At 44.0% G+C, this 16,873-nt stretch overlaps 3 protein-coding genes across 3 annotated transcripts; 2 read left to right on the forward strand and 1 right to left on the reverse strand.

Annotated features, from left to right (window-relative positions):
- Positions 1-750: 750 nt before the first annotated feature.
- Positions 751-3,179, forward strand: LOC101080192 (Krueppel-like factor 10). The gene is made up of 4 exons (XM_003965861.3): positions 751-905; positions 1,382-1,612; positions 1,696-2,578; positions 2,642-3,179. The coding sequence occupies exons 2-4, from the start codon at positions 1,391-1,393 to the stop codon at positions 2,863-2,865; spliced, it is 1,329 nt and encodes a 442-aa protein (XP_003965910.2). The 5' UTR covers positions 751-905; positions 1,382-1,390; the 3' UTR covers positions 2,866-3,179.
- A 53-nt stretch (positions 3,180-3,232) lies between these two features.
- azin1 (antizyme inhibitor 1) lies at positions 3,233-7,932 on the reverse strand. Its single transcript, NM_001308261.1, is given in 12 exon segments — positions 3,233-4,103; positions 4,178-4,395; positions 4,515-4,630; positions 4,709-4,874; positions 5,050-5,124; positions 5,219-5,300; positions 5,422-5,556; positions 5,685-5,857; positions 6,068-6,241; positions 6,335-6,544; positions 7,237-7,358; positions 7,712-7,932. Coding segments are annotated over 10 exon segments (1,356 nt in total). The 5' UTR covers positions 6,437-6,544; positions 7,237-7,358; positions 7,712-7,932; the 3' UTR covers positions 3,233-3,988.
- A 3,352-nt stretch (positions 7,933-11,284) lies between these two features.
- Positions 11,285-16,532, forward strand: LOC101079962 (V-type proton ATPase subunit C 1-A-like). Its single transcript, XM_003965860.3, has 13 exons — positions 11,285-11,453; positions 11,902-12,053; positions 12,633-12,700; positions 13,304-13,389; positions 13,665-13,759; positions 13,855-13,946; positions 14,087-14,185; positions 14,377-14,445; positions 14,559-14,651; positions 14,740-14,833; positions 15,230-15,327; positions 15,419-15,545; positions 15,935-16,532. Exons 2-13 carry the CDS (start codon positions 11,922-11,924, stop codon positions 16,031-16,033), a joined length of 1,152 nt encoding a protein of 383 aa, XP_003965909.1. The 5' UTR covers positions 11,285-11,453; positions 11,902-11,921; the 3' UTR covers positions 16,034-16,532.
- Positions 16,533-16,873: the final 341 nt, after the last annotated feature.

The raw sequence follows: 16,873 nt of genomic DNA on the forward strand, positions 1-16,873 counted from the left end.
ATGTGCGCCCCAATACTCTGCCGTTGCCCTCGGTGGCGTTGAAATGAGAAACGTGATACTTTCTTCACAAGAGGAACTGTGCTGCTTCCTCTCGCTCATTCCTGGATGCTTTTGAGGAACATCCCAGCGTAATGCATGTGTACTCCTCCATTGTGTTCCCACAGTCAGCCTTTTGTTCTGCTTCTCTGGGCCGTGCTGGAAGGTCTAGACGGATGACACTCACCTCGTGCACACGGCTGTCTGACGCCAGCTCCTGTGGGATGACCTCTCCCCCACAAGATGGCGAGTATCTGGAACGCCATCGGTTTGGGAACAATCCCGCTCAGCTCATTCAATCAGATTTCTGGGTGCATTTTAGCCGCTTTTACGACGGGCAAATTGAGACGAGCGTTCATGAATACAAATCTTTTACAGTCCTAAGTAGATGGAGACACATTGCTGCTCATGTACAAATAAAGTTTGGGTTTTTTTTGTTGTTGTTTTGTTTGTTTCTGATTGTTTGTTTCAAACAGTGCCTTTGCAACCAACAACACCTGAAAATGTTGTAACGTTTCGTGTTTAGAAGGCAAAAAAAACATCCTAAAATAGGCAGAAAGTCTGTCAGAGGTCAGCTCGACTGCGCCGGAGGGAACGTCGCTGTGTACCACGCCGCCTCCACGCGCCCCGCAGCCCCCGATCACGCGCCGCTTCCCCCGCCATTGGCGCGCGCCGAACACACCTTTGCTCACAATTGGTGCCGCCTTTGGCCCCGCCCCCCGCAACCCCCCCACCGCATTTGAAACCTTAACGTGAGGGACGCGGGGAAGAAACCCGGGTTTAGTTTCGAGTTTCACTTTAAGTCTCTAAGACGAGACGTTAGCGGGCTTCTAAATCTCTTCATCGGGGATTCCAGACTCGCCTTGGACGTAAGTCGGTCTTTTCTTTTCCGTAACAACACTTCACAACAGCTTTTCCACCTTCCAACTTGTTGATAGCTGCTAAGATAAGTGAAGGAAATGGTGGTTTTTTGTACATATTCAAGCGTGATGTGATGCCACATGTGCCTTTAGATGTGCTTGTGTAGCGGAGCCGACGGTCATGGGTATATAGGTCAGAGGTCATGCATTCAGCCGGCTTCACCTGGGATGTGAGGGGGAAGGCTAGTGCGTGCTCGCGCGCGTGCGCTCTAGCAGGTCACGGAGCTGTGTTTGTGTAAGCAGAACAGTTTGTGAGATTGTCCTCAGAGAATTGGGTGAAAGGGCAGCCCGGAAGAGCCGCCAGTCGCCAGGCTGTCTTCACATGCAGCCTGACACGTTCTGCAGATGTTCCCTTCAGATCAACTGTCCGTGCACGGCGAGCAGCCCCCCCCCCCCCCTTTAACCCAGCTCTCTCCTCTTATCAGACTGGAAGGATGGAAGTCGAGGCACGGGCTTCGGGCAATTTGGGTGCACCCCCGTCTGTGGGCTTGGGCGTTGGAGACATGGAGGCTGTGGAAGCGCTGATGTCCATGATGACGCACAGTAGCACCCTGAGTTTCAGGGCCAGGCACCCCAGACCCTTGACTCCATCCTCGGACTGCTCAGAGGACGACTCTGCCACCATTGGTGCTGTTGCCATGCAAGAATCTCTGTTGGTAAGGGCTCCCTTGTGAGGACTAAGAGCACTAAAATGTGCATTATGTTTGCACGCTATCTCCAACATCTCCTTTTATTTCAGTGTCTGACACCCCCGTACAGTCCACACCACACTGACGTCACCCAGGAACCCTCAGCAGCGTCCTTGCACAGACCTGGAGCAGCTCGTGGTCCAACCAGGGGGGCATCAGAGGAGACCTCAGGACCTCAGCAGCAGTTCCAGTGTATCAGTGTCATCCGTCACACGTCAGAGTGCCAGAGCCACTCCTGCTGCTCCAATCCAAGGAGCCTGGATTCACACCTGAGCTGTGGTACTGCGCCAGAACGGCGCTTGGCGGCACAGTCGGGCTCAGGGCTTACGTCACCTCACACGCCTCTGACTGACACCCTGACACATATGCTTGGAGCCACTTGGACTCTGGATTCTGAATCACTCGAGTCGCCTCCTTCACGCGTGGGCGACAAATCACGGCCTGTTTTAACCCTACCTCCAGCGGTCCCTGGTGGTCCTCCTGAGTCCGTCTACTGTCAAAAGGTTCCTCTGTCTCTGTCCTTCACCAACATTGCACAGAACCCCCTCACAGATCTGGGGAGGCAACACCTTTTACCCGTCACGTCCCCGCCGGCTGCAGTGCGTGCGCCGCTACAGTCCCCACAAAGCCAAGCAGCCCCCCCTGCACAGATTCTCCTGTTAGAGGGCCAGGTGACCACAGCCCCCATGATGCTGCTCCTCCAAAAGCCAGTTGTACCCACACTGTATGTCCAGCCCACACTCGTCACACCGGGCGGCACCAAGCTGCCGGCCATCGCCCCGGCGCCGTGTAGCGCCGCGCCGGTGGAGCAAAGACTTAGCCCACCGTACCCAGGTGCATCTCGTGTACGCAGTCACATTTGTCCCCAGGAGGACTGCAAAAAGACCTACTTCAAGAGTTCCCACCTCAAGGCCCACATGAGGACACACACAGGTGAGACCTTGCAGTGTGACAAAGAGACAACACAGAACGCTAACAGAACTTGTTTCGGAACAGGTGAGAAGCCCTTCAGATGCAAGTGGGAAGACTGCGAGCGGCAGTTCGCGCGCTCCGACGAGCTGTCTCGCCACCACCGCACCCACACCGGGGAGAAGAGGTTCGCCTGTCCCATGTGCCACAGCCGTTTCATGCGCAGCGACCACCTGGCCAAGCACGCGCGGCGGCACCTCGCCATGAGGAAGGGCGCCCTGCTGGACACGAGGAGCCACCCGCTGTGCTGACGTTGCACTTTAGGAAACACTGGGAGGCCCATCAACAAGGCCGAAAACTGAGACTGACATTTTCTGGCGTTTGCTTTTCTAAAAAATGGAAGGAAGACTCACGGTGCTAATACTGTCCACCGCTTGTGATCGCAGTGTCGAGGTCACGACTGTTTACAAATGAGCACAAACTGATGTCTTAGCTTGTGGCTACACTGAAAGTCCTTAATCAAAGCTTCATTTCACACCAAAGAATGTTTGACCAAAGAATGTTGATACGTTTGCACAGGACCGTCCGCAGTGAAAATTCTCTATTAAAGACACTGTTAGAATCAGGTCCTTTTGTTTGTCTCCGGCTGCAAACAGGCCTCAACGATGGAAACAGTTATTCACGGTTCTGTCAAGGATGTTTATTAGTGTTCTGAGAAACCTCAGGTACATTTTCCTGCCTTACACGCGAGGCAAGGACGGTTCTGTAGCTTGAGGGATGCAGTTGCTGAAACAATTACTTTCCTCATAAGCAGAAATAAGAGGAACAGCAGAGCAGTGGGGGAGGGGTCAAGCTTTACGTTTAAATTAATGCTTCCATGTCCGCCGATTCACCAACCAACACTTCCTGTTTCAACTGTAGCACCTGCTGAATAACAGTCCTGCTTCTCCCGCCTAAACGCCGTCACTCCCAAACGTGCCGAGAGCCTTTCTCTACTTTTATTTTGGCTATTTTGGAAACCCTGGACAGTTGGACTTTACTGCATCAGACTGGAGTGAACACGCCTCCCGGAGCAAAACACAACAATTACACAATGAATGTCAATATTTAAAAAGAAAAATCTCCCAAAACTATACAGAGAAATCCAACCATAAATACACATTTGATAGCAAAGAAGCTTCATCTTAGTATAATGTAGAAACAACAAAACAAAGCCTTTGTTTCACACACAAACGCATCTTACTTCACAAAACAGGCAACAACTAGAGATAAAACATCTGTCAAATATGAATATGCATGAAAACATTTCACATTAAGAGTAAAGAGATAAACCGGGTCTGTTCCTGGCGACTTCAAGCTGGGTTGAGAACGGCCTGGCGGAATGCGGCCCAGAGGAAGCTAGAAAGCAGGAAGCAGTACAGAAGAGAGGGACTGCTAAGCTGGGACAGACAGCGCAGCCTCGGTTTGACAGGAATCCAGGAAATATGGAACCAGTGCCATGTTTTTTAGTGTCCCCTCGTAGGTGATGCCGATGTCCTGCATCTCAAACCTGGGAGAAGACCAAAGTATTAACAGCTGGCCAACGAACTGGTGCAACAAATACAAGACTGCTGGCCTCCTCACCAATCTGCTGAGGACATGACGTAGCAAACATGCGGTGGTGGGGAGTCGTCGGTGCTGCAGAGGGGCTGACCCAGGCTGTAGGCCCCCGCCTGGCTGAATATGAGCCAGTCCCCAATGTTGAGCTCAGGCAGCAGACAGTGCTCCACCACCTGGTCCATGTCATCCCCGGAGGGACCCCACAGGCTGCTGCTGAACAGTGCAGCATCCAGGCACGTGCTCTGCAAACAGAGGAGACGTCTTCAAGAGGAGACACAACCTGAACTAGTGCATGTGGGCGCACTGAAGCTACACAAGACATGAGGGAAATCTGTGCATTTCAAGGATCTAGTTGACTCACCTTGTGAACAGACGGGGCAACGATCTGGGTTTCGCACAGCTTGCTGGCAAAAGAGCCATAAACACCTTCTTTCATGAAGTACTGAAACGCCGGCTCGTCATTGGGCGATGGTTCATCTGGTGGCGGACCCAAAACATCAAAATAAGTCGGATTCACACACGAGCCGGAGTTCGGTGCAGTTGCGGGTGGTTTACCATGAGCCTGGTCGTGGGAATCACGGGCCACCACCTCTTTGGAGATGACGTTCACAGCAAGAGTGAACGCAGAGGACACGAAGAAGCTGCCAGGCTCGGCAATGATGCAAACCCCGCTGGAAGGAGGGAAGTAAAGGTCCACCATGGACATGACTGTGTTATTGACCTGCAGAAGACATTAAACATAACCGGTCCTGTCCAAATCCCATGAAAGGAGTCGCTATTTTATTAGTCTGAATTATTCTGCTGCTGTGTTAAATGGGTGTAATAACACATCAGGGAATATGTTAGAAATGCACCACGAATTCAGTCCTATCAACTTTGAAGATTAAGGTGCTGACCAGTTCCAGCTGAGTCTCACAGCCATTAAAACCACCACCGATGTCCAGAATATTCATGTTGAATCCAATTTCCTCCTAAAACAATCAAAATGTGCACAAGTGTCGTCAGAATACCTACACACAATAAAAAGATCAAGGTGCTGATAACTGAAATGAGGTTATCCCTTACTCCCATATCAAAAACACAGCGGGCATCAGACATGGCGTGAGCATACAGCTGGGGGTCCTCACAGGAGCTGGAAATGTTAAACCTGTGTAAGAGAGGCCACATTAGTCGTGACTACACGCTGATTTTACTGAGTCACATTTGATCACCAGTTGTCCTTGATTGAAACAGTGCTAATTTTCCATGTAGTTTTTTCCAGAACTCACCTGACTCCAACCACCTGCACACCCAGCTCCTTGGCCCTCTCCAGGAGATGCCTGCAGTCCTTAAGGGAGCAGCCAAAGGTCATTACCAGGTCATTGTCCTGACAAAAAGCTTCCGTTGAAACCTGCAGCAGCAGCCTGAACATAGAAAAACAGGTTGGCAGGCTTAGAGACAGAATAAATAAGTATTTTGAGTGGAATCACAATAAATACTCCAGCTTTCAAGTCACATGAGCGCCAGTGTGAAGCTCAATGTCAACACATACTTGGCACTGGGGTGGCAGCGGGAAATCTTGCACAGCTCCACTTCATTATCACACACCAGCAGGTCAATGCCATTCTTGGCAGCATATTTCAGCTGGGATAGTTGTTTAGAGACGCCACTGAAAATGATGTCTTCTGAGGGAACACCTCGGCTCTGTACCAGCTCAAGCTCAGTCTGAAACACAGAGACAAAGACAAGAGAGTATCCCATTAAAATACTTTCACTCCAGGAGGCTTGACTTAACAAAACATCCACGAAACATTTTTTTTTTTTTTACACACAGGATCAAAACTGTTGCATTGAGACTTGGCGTCCACTAGGTGGCGACACTGCCCGTGTTTCAAAAAGCAGAACTGACAACAGCAAACATGCATGAGAAAATACCTTATTAGTGCAAATGAATCCAGTGCCAAGAGCAGCAAGAATGTCGATAACAGTGGGTCGGCTGTTGCACCTGACAGAATAATACGGTCTGATTTGGGCCATGTGTGTTCGCCAGCGAACGTGTTGCCTCATTACAACGCCAAGATCTGCTATGAAGAACGCATTCTTCCCAGCCTGACACAAGGAAACAAATCTGATTAATGGAAAACAGTGAGCAGTTCCATACACCATCGTACGGTGCTTTAACAGGTTTTATATACATCTTACCAGAGTTTGCTCATAAATGTAATTGTCTATCACATCGCAGAGGGAGGCGTTTCCCTCCAGGAGGCTGACAGAATGCTGTAATTCATTAGTGAGTTCTTTCATCCTGTCCTCTGCTTTCTCCTAATCCGGCAGGCATAAAGAATGTGGCTAATCCAAGAGATCTGATTCACACCTCCTCGAGCCCCTGGGGTCCTAGTCTCAAGCAATAAACTGTACACAAAGTGAGAACAAAAAAATCTCGTTAGACCAATGAAAGAAAGGAAAAGGGGCACATTTGTAGAATAAATAGTGTGACTTTTTTAGGAGTCACTGCAACTTAAACCTGCCCGATGAGATCCACAATCAAATCAGTCACGTCCATCCAATCAGTAAGTGCGGCCGCTACATTACAGCACAGCTTTGTGGAATAGACCTACCGGTATTCTTCTGAAACACTGCTGTCCAAACACACAGTCTGGGGCACAGAGTTCATTTACTTTACCATCAATTACCCTCAACAATCAGCTGGAATCCCCGAGTTGTTGACCCACAGAGGTTCTTTTTAAACAAGTTACAATACTGGCGGCGCTGGTGTCACGTCTTTACTCGCCATAACTTTACACAATACACCAGCCAGCGCAGTCTAGACTGAACCAGATGTGACCTGCCTGCGGCTGCGAGCGTACTGAGGTCAGAAAATGCTGAACTGTGACAACACTGCCAGTGAGTGGGGCGTTGATGCAGCATAACCGGGCTAAAAGTAACAGCTGAGATGTTAGAAAAGAGATGCTTAAAATAGATCCAAAATGAAAGATCTAAAAATAAGTAAGGTGTAGCTCCAGAGGAGCATGCGCATACTCTTTCACTGTTGCAACAACAGAAAATTAAAGGAGAAATTGCACTCATTTGCATTTTTTTCTTACATGGATGAGTCCTGAGAGGAGCTCGTCCACTATCAGCTAGGATCCCAAGGTGGCTCGGCGTTGAAGTCGAATGACTCTTTGTATAGAGCTGCCCCTAGATCTTTGGGATAATTATTATACACCTGCAAAAACGAGGGGAGAGGATTAACAACCAAATAAAAAAGTCGAGAATCACAATTACAAAAACACAGGTAACGTTTCCCCAACTATGCAGTAGCTCTTAAGTTTAATATCGCAAACCGTTCATTTTGTTTTGACGTTATTAGCATATTAGCCAAGCAACAAGAGGTGTCGTTATTTATTTCGTCATTCGGTTGATTTTTTTCTCTTTTTTAAAATAAGTAATTAAAGTAACTAATCTCAACTCTAGTACAGTTTTATCCGTATAAGGCAGCTAAACCTAGACCTTACAAGAAACCGAGGCCACTACATGCTAAGTAGCGTGCTAAAAGCAAGGTTAGCCTTCAATACTTACGTCGGCTGAAACCCCAAAAGTTGGGAGAGAACGCTTTTTCTTTTTAGGCGGAATTTTTAAAGAGTGATGTGGCTATTATAAGAGGAAAGAATAAAGGCCATTGAGAATACTGTTAAATCGCAGGATCGTTTCAGGGTTCGACCATGTGTGCACTAGCTTCTTGAGATAATCTGTGACGTCCGAACGCGTCGCAGACAGACAAACGGGAAATGAGAGCACATCCGGTTAAACAACAAAATAAAATACATCTATTCGCGTTTTGAAATAGTGGTTGCAACCTAAACTGTGCGTTCCTTTGAGCTTCTTTATATTAAACGCTTTTTAATATATCTTTAATTTATATTTTTATTTTACTTTTTGTCCTTTGATGATCATAGATTGAAAATCAATCATTCTCTCATCCCCTTCCCCACTCATCTTAAAATTGTTGAATCTTGAATTTTTGACAGTGGCAAGGTTTTGAACCTTTATTTTTCACTCTTATGTTAATTGTTTACAGTACTTCACTGTGTAGCCAAAGTACCTTACAAGCTATTTTGAAGTAGATGTACATGTATTAAATCTTATGGTTGATCAAGTGTTCCCATCGGTTGTTGCTTAAAAATGACTAGACTTTCACCAATATTAAAAAGGCACATTATCACAAGCGTTACAACAATCCTATTTTACAGACAGTGCACATTTATGTTGGTCCTTACACAATCATATTAAAATAAATGTCAAAATCTTACACAAGCAGAACAACCTAAGTGGAAGCCATAGAACATTTAGGGCACATTGTAGGCAGAAATTACGAATCAGTCTACACAAATGTTATAGTTGATGGGTAGATCAGTGGGTTTGATGGCTTTTCTGTTGTCATACTATTGTATACTAGAAAAGTAATGTTTGATCTATGCTTAAAAAATTAAATCAAGATAGAGCGTGACCTCTTATGCCTCTGACATCATCGGCAAGCGCAGGACCCTGAGCCGATTCTCTACCAACTCTGCTGGATTTACAACCTAGTAACAGGTGGCTGCTGTTGCATATTTAACAGCAGCCTGGTTACAACAATAATGTTTTTAATAGATAAAAAGAATGAAATGATGCCGCATATAACATCATAGAGTCAAATTTGGTAAGAAATACCTGTGTTATGTCTTCATAGCATTTGTGGCTGCTCAGCAGGAAGCTCAAAATGTCCAGTTCTCTTTGCAGACTGCCCCGTTGACTCCCAAATCAAGTACAGTAAACCGAAACTATATATCCCTGTTCCTAAGCTGTTTGTTGATGTGAGTCTAACAAGTCATGCAGCTCTCTGAAAATAGACTCCTCAACCATTTTTTTCTCTAGAAAAGGAGATGAATTTGCATGTCTCCCTCCTTAACAGTGAAATAGGAGGGTGCCAAGGAAAACCTGCTGCAGTACAGACGGGCCATTTCTCCAGGCTGACATTGTTGAATAATGACATCATGGCTTCAATAATCATGTTAGAACATAAATTTGCTAATTTGAATGCAGTCATAATATAGAGTTTAAATTTTTTAATGTATACAGTATTTGAAAAGTACACCAGCAGAAACCCAGAATTGTTGTCTTAATGTAAACATTGGGGCCCAAACAAGAAGATGAGAGATAATTTTTATCTCTTCCTGTCACAAGCTGTATTTTAAAAATTACAGGTCTGTGTGAGGATTATTAAATCATATTTTGATGTAAATATGTGTTTGAAACCTTCAATCCAAGATGGGGCCGGGCTGAATGTGTTCACTATAAACGTGATCCTTAAAAGTTTTACAGTAGTGGTTGAGTGTTTGGTGAACTTTAAGTACCCATTAGGGGAAAATAAACATAAATGCTTGTTGCATTAATAAAACAATTGCTTTTAGTCTATTGTGAAATCAGCAGAGGCAACGACTTTTCCTTGTGCTGCAATACAAAAGCTGTTCCGTGTTTTGTGTCTGTTTTCTCCAACAGTAAATGAGACTATGTATATGTTAGTCTAATCACACATAGAATCTAAAGTGGCTTCCAGTAAAGCACAATGTTTGATTTCCATTGTTTGGATCAGAATAGCCACCGCAGCCACTCGGTATGAGACGGCGAGACATGCGTACCACCCACTGCGAAGGCAAATACGCCAGTGGGTGCATTGTGCAGCAGGAATTCTTATTTGCAAACATTGCAAATAGATTACATCAACACACAGATTTAGAAAGTCCCCACCTGATTAACCCCAAATACCCCAAATCTCCAGTTTAACAGATATAAACCAAACAGCTGCGGGAATGCAAATGTTCCTGAGATATTTGTCATAATTACCCCAAAATATTTGACAAATTTGCTGCTATCTGTATTGAAACCCGCCCGTCATTAATTGTAAAGTGTCTCCATTTTAAAAGGAAGCCACTTGTCAGTACTAACAATAGTGAGCTTTCAAAGTGGTGAAGAGGTACAGCAAGAAATCTCATACCGGTCGAGCAGTAACAATATTGCTTCCTTTCACCCAAGATAAATGACAAAAGAAGTCAAATCAGCAACATCATAAGTCTGTCAGTAGCCACTATGGAGTTTACTGGAGAGACAGATTATGAGGAAATCATGTCTGCTGTGTAATACATCTTTGCTCAAGCAGGCAACTATTCTGGGATAAATGTGAGGGACAATAATAAGCAAATAAAAGCAATATCTTTAGCAAGTGTCTGATGGGTTTGATGCTGCCGCGTAACTAATGATTCCTACACACCTGCAGTTTTCTATCAAAGTATCAAAAATGGCCTCAAGATGGGATTTTATTGTGTGATGGAGCAGCAATTCTAACAATTTAAACCACTTTAAAGACAAATGACAGTGCAAAGCACTGGCGAGCCAGTAAGACACCTGTGCCAGGTAAGTATCAGGTGAGTGGGACATTAAGCATGCAGTTTAATTATGACATATCAATTCATTATTCTGTATTCATTTTCTCTTCAACATGCAGCACACGTGAACACCACTGTCTGCGTTCTGTAGCCCGACTGATTGTATTCTGTGTGCGTGTCCTGATAACTTCCCAGCAGATTGGCCTTTAGCCAGCCATGGGCAAGCTCACCCTGCTATTTGATGTCGAGGGTTGGCTCCAGGCAGACCGAGCATTGTGTCCCAAACAATGAACCCCAGACCCACCAAACTATAAACATGTCCCTATGGGGGCGTTTTCCAAAGCTTCTGTCCAGGAGACACCCAATGTCAGGAAATCTGACCCTGACAATTTTAAATTTAGTTACTCTGAGGCCTCAAATGCTGCTGAATTACCACCCACGTTTGTCTCCTCATTAGGTAAAAATGCTCTTGGATTCCTATTTTCATCAAGGGAGATGGAATTATTTAAAGAAGGTTATATAAATATACAATAACAATATTTTTTGTACATTTTAGCAATAAAACTGTCTTGACACGATCTTCTAAAATAGAATGCAATCATGCTAACAAAGATCATTCCAACCTGCGCTTGAGCCTGATTATTAAATTTATTGGAATCACGTCATCACACGTTAACGCTCCCTGCAGTACCACTGTTCACCAGCTGTGGTCGCTGTTTAATAGTAGGCGAACAGCGCGTGAGGCCTTCCGGTTTCCACTGCAGGTCAGCTGACTGATGCTGCTGTCATTACTCTTCATTTGCCTTTTTTAAAATAGCCACTATGAAAATTAATACACCTTAGAGAGAGGATATTGCTACTTTCTTTTTACGGACAGCGTGGTATTTTGGTATTTAGAGGTGAGTGAAGTTGCAGTACCAAACGCTTTGCCTCTTGTGTTAATGTTGATGTGGTTGATACCAAAGCTAAGTAGCTAACAAGGACTGCTGGCTAATCCCCTGAAGCTACATTCCTTTGACCTCATACTGGTTTATTTTGATTGTATACTGCTCTGTAGTATTCGAATTTATCAACATATCATGTTTTGTTTTTTTAGCATTTTGCGTCAAGAATTGATTCAGTGTTTTAGGGGTGGAGATAACGTTAGCTTCGTGTGGAATGAACTGGAGCAGTGAGTGTAGGTGTAGGATGATCTCATTATTTCGGTTGTTGATTAAGCATAATTTCTTAAGCATAATATATTTTTAGGAGTTTAAATGCTTAGTAAAACAGGAGTCCTGCCTCTTAATGTAATCCATGTGCAGATAAGTGTTTTCCCGCTGTAATTGAGAAGAGTTCTTGTTTCAGTCTCCTGTGCCAGTGTAACCATGACAGAGTTTTGGTTGATCTCTGCACCGGGAGAAAAGACGTGCCAGCAGACATGGGACAAGATGATGGCAGCCACCACACGTACAAACAACCTCTCGACCAACCATAAGTTCAGCATCCCAGACCTTAAGGTTAGCAGGGTTTATTGGCTTAACTGCCTGCTTCTGGTAGATTTCTATGTCATTCCAATATGAAGAAATTCTGCCCTGGTTTGATAATCAATTAATCTATTTGGTGTGAATTTTTCAGTTGCAAAATTTAAATTATACACTTGATGCATGAAAAGTAGGCTAATGGAAACCACTTACCTACTATAACCACTGTCAAGAGTTAGCGGATTGTGTGGATGTGGCCCAGCCTGTACACGGATCCATTGCTTGCATGTTGAAGTTTCGGTATCGAGAAAGTTTTTCGACAGAAGCAGTTTAGCTTGTCCAACTCAGTTCCTTTTGGCGCTGAAGGTGAAGTAACCCCACTGACCTTGCCCCCACATGGGGCTGTAATGCTCTCCTGGAACTGTTAGCATTGCATGAATGGCTCTGGACAAAGAGGCGCCATCCTAAGCACATAGGGCGCCCTGCATGTCACTGCAGACTGAACCCCAGACATCACTGTTTAAACACAGTCCTGCTGACACAACTGAAAAAGACCCAGATCTCTGGGCCAGGGCCTCAATCCACTGAAATTTCACTCTTTATTTTCTGATGCAGGTCGGGACGCTGGACGTCTTGGTTGGCCTGTCAGATGAACTGGCCAAATTAGACTCCTTTGTGGAAAGGTATGCTACTGTGCTGATTCTAGACTATAAAAAAGATTTCTTCTAACCTGTGTATCACTTCTGGCCTCCTCATGTGGTCAGTTTAGCCTTCCCAAAGCTCTACCTGTACACTGCAACAATGAGGAATTTCACATCAGCCTGAGTCTCGCAGGTCACTCCAAACCTGACGAGTTACACTTGGATGACAGGCTGGCAGCTAATTTCATTATCATATTTATACTTGGTGACTTATCCACAGCAAACATGTTTGCCATTTCTCATCTTTTGGTGACGTTGACACCCAGAGCTCAAACCCACCCATGACAAACCGTCCTGCTTTGCTTCCTCTATAGATACCAGGAGACTGTGAAACATCAGCCTTGCAACATAGTTATGCTGGATTGCATTACCGTAGTTTGTCATTTTACTTTTTTAGATTTGTCCATGCATTTATAGCATATAAAGCTATAAAAGGAAACATCTTTCCCTGATTTCATATTTGTGGACAGCTTTGAAGTTCTCCCGAGCATTGCCATGTTAGAAATGAGTTTTACAAGTCTTTGAGAAAGTGTTTGATGTTTTCTGTTGAGCATGATGTGTTTGATGTCTCCCCACCGTTCACAGTGTGGTGAAAAAGGTTGCTCAGTACATGGCTGACGTGCTGGAGGACAGTCGAGACAAAGTACAGGAGAACCTGCTGGCTAACGGAGGTACAGTGACTTCTGCAGCACACCAGCTCCAAACTTTCGTACTAGAAAAGCTAGAAACATGTACTGCTATAATATCAGTACTATTATCTGCAATTTCCATATTTCTCATAATATTTCTCAACATATTTGTTACCTTTGTGCCCGGAAAAACCTAAAACCACTCAAAGCAGACAAATACCTTAGGATTTATATCTTTGTAGTTACATGGCGACAGTATAATAACATTATTGTGGTATACTTTAAAATACAAGTATGCTGTATTTATATTTTGCCAGTGGATCTAGTGACCTACATTACAAGATTTCAGTGGGACATGGCAAAATATCCCATCAAACAATCCCTGAAGAACATCTCTGAAATAATTTCAAAGGTACTGTTCCAAAAGGAATAATAGCAATAATAAAATCTTTTTTCAAAGTCTTCTGAATAAAGATGTTAGAGTGTTTGTTTTCCCATTGTTTACAGCAAGTTACCCAGATAGACAACGACTTGAAGACTAGAGCATCGGCTTATAACAACCTGAAGGGCAACCTTCAAAACCTGGAAAGGAAGAATGCGTAAGTAAATTCATGATTTTATTAGAAATAACGTGTCTTTAAAAGGGGCCAAAGGAAAAGAGTGAGTCGGAGAATTCCAATATTTCAGAGGAGCCCTCAACCTGCCATTGAGTTACTGCAACACTGTTTTGTACCACCAGGGGGAGCCTGCTGACCAGGAGCCTGGCCGACATAGTCAAAAAAGAACACTTTGTGCTTAACTCGGAGTACCTCGTAACTCTGCTAGTAGTTGTACCAAAGTGAGTAATTTTATCATGCGACATTAGTCATGTGCTGTTCTTATGTGTAATAATGATTAAATAAATTTGAAACCTTTTGAGTTTCACTGTTACTCTGCACATTTTTGAGAAACAGGTTTGTTTTTTCCATTGCAACACTTTGAGACTTTTAATTAGCGATGTAGTTTCTAACCCTGTAGTTGTTGTTGCAGAACGGCGTACACTGAGTGGCAGAAGACGTACGAGTCGCTGGCTGAGATGGTGGTGCCTCGATCCTCCGAGTAAGTGATGTCATCTTTGAAACATTGGTCAAATATAATATATACATATATATATATATATACACACACACACACACACTGTTAATTCTGGATATGGCCTTTTTAAATTGCAGTCTGCTGTTCGAGGACAGTGACAGTGGGCTTTACAGCGTCACTCTGTTCATGAAAGCTGTTGATGACTTCAAACATAAAGCCAGAGAGAACAAGTAAGTCCAAAAAGCTCCAGCTAAATAAACAAACCAGGCAGTGACTCTATGAGCTTAAGAAGTCTGATTTCTGGCTTTGTGGTTTTAGATTCATAGTGAGAGACTTCCAGTATAATGAAGAGGAGATGAAGGCCGACAAAGAGGAGATGGCGCGGCTCTCAACAGACAAGAAAAAGCAGTTTGTAAGTATTTAGTTGACAGGCTTGAGCCTGGTGACATTTAAATGGTTTACAGAACACTAAGTGACATGGGACATGGTGAATGTCAACATGTGCAAACAAGGAGCGAACTGATTAAGGAGCAGAGGTACAAGCTCTTCTACTGTTGTCAAGGTTTACAAACATGACTGTTTGTTGCCCTCCTGTGGCCGAAGAAAGGAACTACATGGCAACCGATTTTTAACAGATTTAATTTTTCTCAGGAAATACGTAGGAGATCGGCTTTTTGTTGAGTTGTATTTAAGCAAATTCAGCATCATTTAATGTTGCTGCTAAGCCCAATTGACAGATATGTAAAGGGTTTGAAAGCAAATGTAGCCTACCTGTCTGCCTCTCCCCAACCTTTACTTTGTTCTGCAGGGTCCACTTGTCCGATGGCTTAAAGTGAACTTCAGTGAAGCCTTCATCGCCTGGATCCACATTAAAGCCCTGCGGGTCTTTGTGGAATCTGTTTTAAGGTGCGGTCGCCACATTGCTCAGTCTCTTAGTGTAAACATACATTAGCTGAATGGCGTGCAGCATTTTGAAAGATCGGTGTCTGTTCTCCAGATATGGGCTGCCAGTGAACTTCCAGGCCATGCTCCTGCAACCAAACAAGAAGACCATGAAGAAGCTGAGGGAGGTGCTGAATGATCTGTACAAACATCTGGACAGCAGTGCAGCAGCCATCATTGACGTAAGTACTCTGATCAGTTAATGCAGTTGCTATAGCAACAAAGCAGCAACTAAAAAATGTATTAATGTATTTTAAGTAGCCTTGACTAAACGCTTTATTGCATATGATGATTCCATCACTCTTTTGTGTGTTTTTATGAAATAATGTAGATCTTCAGAGAATAATGTTGGCTTCCTCTTGTGGCCATGCGTGGTAACTGCAGGATTATGAAATTATAGTGCATTTTATTTAATTGTGCTTTAATTTTGACATATTAACTCATAGCTTCCATTCTGTCTGGTACCAAACAACAAAAAACATTTCAGAATGTTCACAAGTAGATCCAGTGCGTGACATTAGTCTCAGAAACAGCATCTTCTTCCTGAACAGGAGCTTTTTTTCTTTTACAGTCTGCAATGGACATCCCAGGCCTGAACCTCAGCCAGCAGGAATATTACCCCTACGTCTACTACAAGATCGAATGCAACCTGTTGGACCTGAAAGTTTAAATTATTGGGTGCTTAACTTGTGTGTTGACTAAGTGGCGTTTTCCCTGGTACAAGCTTCCTCTTAAGCTCTGCTTTCTTTCCCCGTCGCTGTCCGACAGCGCCGCATGTTCATTGCTTGTGCTGAAAATGCTTACATCACTTTTACCACTAAGGGAGGACAAATGATCGTATTTGTTTACACTTTTATTTTTAGTATTTCCTTCAGGAGCAACAAACGGATAAAGGAGTCAGGCCAGAGTTGCACATTGGCTGTGACATTCCCTAAGTTCTGGTGTGTTTCCACCGCTGCATTTTCTGTGACTGTGGTTCTCTTCTCACGTGGGCCCTGTGCCCATGGCAACCAGATCTATGTTTTGAAGATCAATCCTTGCATATGCCGTGCAAGAAACATGTTATATATGAGTGTGTGTTGTCTCATGTTGTGTATATTTGCTGTCAGAAGAGATCTAATTATTGTGTAATCCATTGAGTCATTAAACATGATTGATGGACAAATAAATCTGCTGGAGGTGTGTGTGAATATATCTAAAAGGACATGTTTGTCTTTCCCCTTATATTGAAATTAGAATTACTAGTTAGTTGCAGATTAATGGGACACGCAGACAGCGTCTGAATAGTAAAAACAATCCAGCGTGAAAACTTGTGATGACTTATCACATGCAGAGCCACAGGCTGGTTCAGGGAAATCTGTACACATACACACACACACACACTATCTGGAATTATCTATCTGTCCGTCCGTCTGTCTAAAAATAAAAGCTGACTATAGTAGTACATCTTATATAATCTATATGTAATCTTAATATAAGAATTATTGTAAATAATTACAGCGACCGTATT

This window comes from Takifugu rubripes, chromosome 7, assembly GCF_901000725.2.
Source record: "Takifugu rubripes chromosome 7, fTakRub1.2, whole genome shotgun sequence".
Taxonomy (NCBI): Eukaryota; Metazoa; Chordata; class Actinopteri; order Tetraodontiformes; family Tetraodontidae; genus Takifugu; species Takifugu rubripes.

What these genes read in the sequence shown, in the direction of transcription:
- LOC101079962 (XM_003965860.3), top strand. Translation starts at nt 11,922, where the DNA reads ATGACAGAGTTTTGGTTGATCTCTGCACCGGGAGAAAAGACGTGCCAG. An exon ending in TTAGACTCCTTTGTGGAAAG is followed by an intron (nt 12,701 to 13,303) that starts GTATGCTACTGT and finishes CACCGTTCACAG; the next exon opens with TGTGGTGAAAAAGGTTGCTC. An exon ending in TTTGTGGAATCTGTTTTAAG is followed by an intron (nt 15,328 to 15,418) that starts GTGCGGTCGCCA and finishes TCTGTTCTCCAG; the next exon opens with ATATGGGCTGCCAGTGAACT.
- LOC101080192 (XM_003965861.3), top strand. Translation starts at nt 1,391, where the DNA reads ATGGAAGTCGAGGCACGGGCTTCGGGCAATTTGGGTGCACCCCCGTCT. An exon ending in CCATGCAAGAATCTCTGTTG is followed by an intron (nt 1,613 to 1,695) that starts GTAAGGGCTCCC and finishes CTTTTATTTCAG; the next exon opens with TGTCTGACACCCCCGTACAG. An exon ending in CCACATGAGGACACACACAG is followed by an intron (nt 2,579 to 2,641) that starts GTGAGACCTTGC and finishes GTTTCGGAACAG; the next exon opens with GTGAGAAGCCCTTCAGATGC.